The following is a 4,103-nucleotide window of genomic DNA, read 5'->3' on the forward strand; positions in this document are numbered from 1 at the left end:
AATGATGCTCAGAGCCTAGAGGCCCTCCCCCACCCCCCTACTGCTTCCACCTCCCTGCCCCCCATCCCACCCCATGCTGAATTTTTTTTCATGTACATATATACATATATATTTTTGTCTGTCCTCTCCGGGGAAGTTTGTGTGGGGCTACTAGCTCACATGCGGGATCAGAATTGTGTGAATGACAGCCGCACTGTGTCATGAAGGTGGTGGTGGTTTCAGCACGAGACACCAAATAAGAAGAACGCTGAGAGAGGGGGGAACCGTTTTGGATGACAAAGGATGGGTAAGTGAACTTTTGTTGTTTCCTTCTTAGCAAAGCTGATCCTCTCGGCTTCCTATTCTCAGTCGTGGCATTAGCTGATAAAAAACATCAAAACAGGCAAAAAGCGGCAGCCTTGGAGTTTGCCAGTTGACTCACTATAGTTGCTATTATATTTTTAGATCATTTTCCTTTATTTTTTTAAACTGTAAATGCATAACACGGACTTAAACAGACTCTGGAGAAATATCTTTATGACTGTCTCTTCCGTATGCATATCCTTGCTTGGAAATTGAGCATGAGATAAATGATATATTTGCTTCTATTTCTTGATAATATTAATCATGCTTGTATTTCTGGTTGCTGTCAGGAAGATTGTCAACACTTTACTGCGTGTGTGTAGGGGTGGGGTCATTACTTTATCAGAGGTCGCACAAGGGCTTGTTTTTATCTTTGAGGATGAATACTCAACACAGCTTCCAAATATCCAGCAGTCATTTGCCAGTCTTATTTTTTCAAGTGTGGCCGGCTTCCCCCCACCCCCCCCCCACCCCTTTCTCCTGTCTGGGAGAGCTGGAATGTATTTCAATGAGTCTGTAGCTGGCAAGAGGACAGAGAGCAAGATGGGGTTTGAGATTAAAAAAAAAAATTAATTCGTTGAGTAACAGAGTTTCTTTTCTTAAATTAAGAATTGGTCTGATTGCCTGTTGTTTAAAAACATGAATAGTTAAGATTAATACTGCAGCACAAGGTACTTTTTTTCCTCACCACTAAAAAATAATAAATCTACTGTTGACAGAGGAAAGAAGTCCCTTAACATGCTATGACTTGGAAATGCAGTATCAGTGCCAATAGATTGCAACTTTGCAGATTTTCTGAAGTTAATGGAGGTAGGGGAGAAAAAAAGTCAGTGAGAAATTTGAGCAGTTTGGGATGGGAGAGGTTAGTAGTCTGCTGTTTCTCTCTTTGTTTATCCTCAAAATTTGGAAAAGCAACTATGTTAAGTATATAAGAAAAACAACAAATACTTCACAAGATTATTTTGTATTTTGTGCAAATATTTAATAGAAATTTGATAATCATAACTTTGGAGCATTCTGTGCTATCAGTAGTTAGGACTCTCAGCTGGTGATCACTGGATAGGAGAACCTTAGTAGGAATCTCTTCCTGAATGTTGAGAGCTTATATGCTTATTAATACATTGACAGTACTCCCCGCTGTTACTAGTCTGCATACCATGCTTCATTTGTTGTGTATACTGGTCCCAGTGCTGTTTTATCAGAGCTCCTATATGGTTACATCATTATGCAATAGGGATGCAATTTCAAGCTGGGCAAACTTGGGTTACCTTGACAGTTTACTGAAGCTCCTTTGCCAAAACACAGCCTCTTTGCTCAACTAAGAAAGATGTGGAAGCATAGGGCTTAGTAAGTCACATTTTTCCCGTTACCAGAAGACTTAATATTCTTTCTTTTGATACTGATATCCAACAGAGTGACTAGCCAAACATAGATGTTATTAAATGTTGTCATTATGTGATAAGATAGGATGGATGTTTTCCAGTGTTGATATGCATATGAACTCCTGAAACTCAGGAAGCTGTTCTTAGTTCTTTGGAAATCAAGAAAGAAAGCATGAAACCTAAATAGTAAGCATGCAATATTGAAGAAAATAAGGCTTTAAGTGTCAAATACATTGTTCTTAAATCAACTGTTCCGTTACTACACTAGATGAGATGCCCCTGATATTGGTAAGCTGGTGGTGATTTACATTAATAGCTTTACAATGTGCATTTGTCTTCTTTTTAATATTGTAGGTTTCCATTTAATTACGCAGCTGAGAGGCATGCGTGTGGTGCTAGTGCTACTTCCTACACTGCTGCTTGTTATGCTCACGGGGGCTCAGAGAGCTTGCCCAAAGAACTGCAGATGTGATGGCAAAATTGTGTACTGTGAGTCTCACGCTTTTGCAGATATTCCTGAGAACATTTCTGGAGGGTCACAAGGCTTATCGTTAAGGTTCAACAGCATTCAGAAACTCAAATCCAATCAGTTTGCCAGCCTTAACCAGCTTATATGGCTTTATCTTGACCATAATTACATTAGCTCAGTGGATGAAGATGCATTTCAAGGCATCCGTAGACTGAAAGAATTAATTCTAAGCTCCAACAAAATTACCTATCTGCACAATAAAACATTTCACCCGGTTCCCAATCTCCGCAGTCTGGACCTCTCCTACAATAAGCTTCAGACACTGCAATCTGAACAATTTAAAGGCCTTCGGAAACTTATCATTTTGCACTTGAGATCTAACTCATTAAAGACTGTACCAATCAGAGTTTTTCAAGACTGTCGAAATCTTGACTTCCTGGATTTGGGTTATAATCGTCTTCGAAGCTTGTCGCGAAATGCTTTTGCTGGCCTTTTGAAGTTAAAAGAGCTCCACTTGGAGCATAATCAGTTTTCCAAGATCAACTTTGCTCATTTTCCACGCCTCTTCAACCTCCGTTCAATTTACTTACAATGGAACAGAATTCGCTCCATTAGCCAAGGCTTGACATGGACTTGGAGTTCCTTACACAACTTGGATTTATCAGGGAATGATATCCAAGGAATTGAGCCGGGCACATTTAAATGTTTGCCCAATTTGCAAAAATTGAATTTGGATTCCAACAAGCTTACCAACATCTCACAGGAAACTGTCAATACATGGATATCATTAGTATCCATCACTTTGTCTGGGAATATGTGGGAATGCAGTCGGAGCATTTGTCCTCTATTTTATTGGCTTAAGAATTTCAAAGGAAATAAGGAAAGCACCATGATATGTGCAGGACCTAAGCACATCCAAGGTGAAAAGGTTAGTGATGCAGTGGAAACATATAATATCTGCTCTGAAGTTCAGGTGGTCAACACAGAAAAATCACACGTGGTACCCCAAACTCCCCAGAAGCCTCTGATTATCCCTAAACCTACAACCTTGAAATCTGATCCTAGCCGGTCCACCCTTGAAACACCAAGCCCTTCCCCGGGGTTTCAGATTCCTGGCACAGAGCAAGAGTATGAGCATGTTTCATTCCACAAAATTATTGCAGGGAGCGTGGCTCTCTTTCTTTCGGTGGCTATGATCCTCTTGGTAATCTATGTGTCTTGGAAACGCTACCCAGCCAGCATGAAACAACTTCAGCAACACTCTCTTATGAAGAGGCGGCGGAAAAAGACCAGAGAATCTGAGAGACAAATGAATTCCCCTTTACAGGAGTATTATGTGGACTACAAGCCTACAAACTCTGAGACCATGGATATATCGGTTAATGGATCTGGGCCCTGCACATATACCATCTCTGGCTCCAGGGAATGTGAGGTATGAACCATGATCCTCCTAAAAGCATTTCCACTGCGGGGAAGGAGAGGTAAATGTTTGAAGCTCTAGAGGTGTCTCTAATCACTAGAAAGATTAATGACCCTTTTGCTTTTGGGTTTTGCTCAGTGTGAAAGGTTACTTAATTAAATTACAACCACGAGGAAATTGACTGCTCTTTTTCTTTTACCTTAAATGGTTGAAACTTGAAGGAAGTTCATTCAAGGATGAGATTAAGTTGGAATAAAGCACTATGTTAAAGCATCTGTTTTTTTTTTTTTTTTTTTTCCCAACAGGTTGTGTATAGGGGTTGGACTTACAGACACACATACACACAAACAAAACTCTTCTCATCCTAAAATTTATGTCTGTTTTTTGTTGTTTGACTTTGTAATCTAGTAAAGGAGGGGCTGGCTTAATTTAAAAACAAAGTGATTTTACCAAAATTCCAGGAGGTAATGAAGATTTAAACCAAAGAGCA

General features: G+C 39.8%; 1 protein-coding gene across 1 annotated transcript; it reads left to right on the plus strand.

Annotated features, from left to right (window-relative positions):
- The first annotated feature begins 2,047 nt into the window (after nt 1–2,047).
- Nucleotides 2,048–3,631, plus strand: LOC128055707 (leucine-rich repeat transmembrane neuronal protein 4). The gene has a single exon (XM_052648256.1). It carries the CDS (start codon nt 2,048–2,050, stop codon nt 3,629–3,631), a length of 1,584 nt encoding a protein of 527 aa, XP_052504216.1.
- Nucleotides 3,632–4,103: the final 472 nt, after the last annotated feature.

The sequence above is a fragment of the Budorcas taxicolor genome, chromosome 11 (genome assembly GCF_023091745.1).
Source record: "Budorcas taxicolor isolate Tak-1 chromosome 11, Takin1.1, whole genome shotgun sequence".
Taxonomy (NCBI): domain Eukaryota; kingdom Metazoa; phylum Chordata; class Mammalia; order Artiodactyla; family Bovidae; genus Budorcas; species Budorcas taxicolor.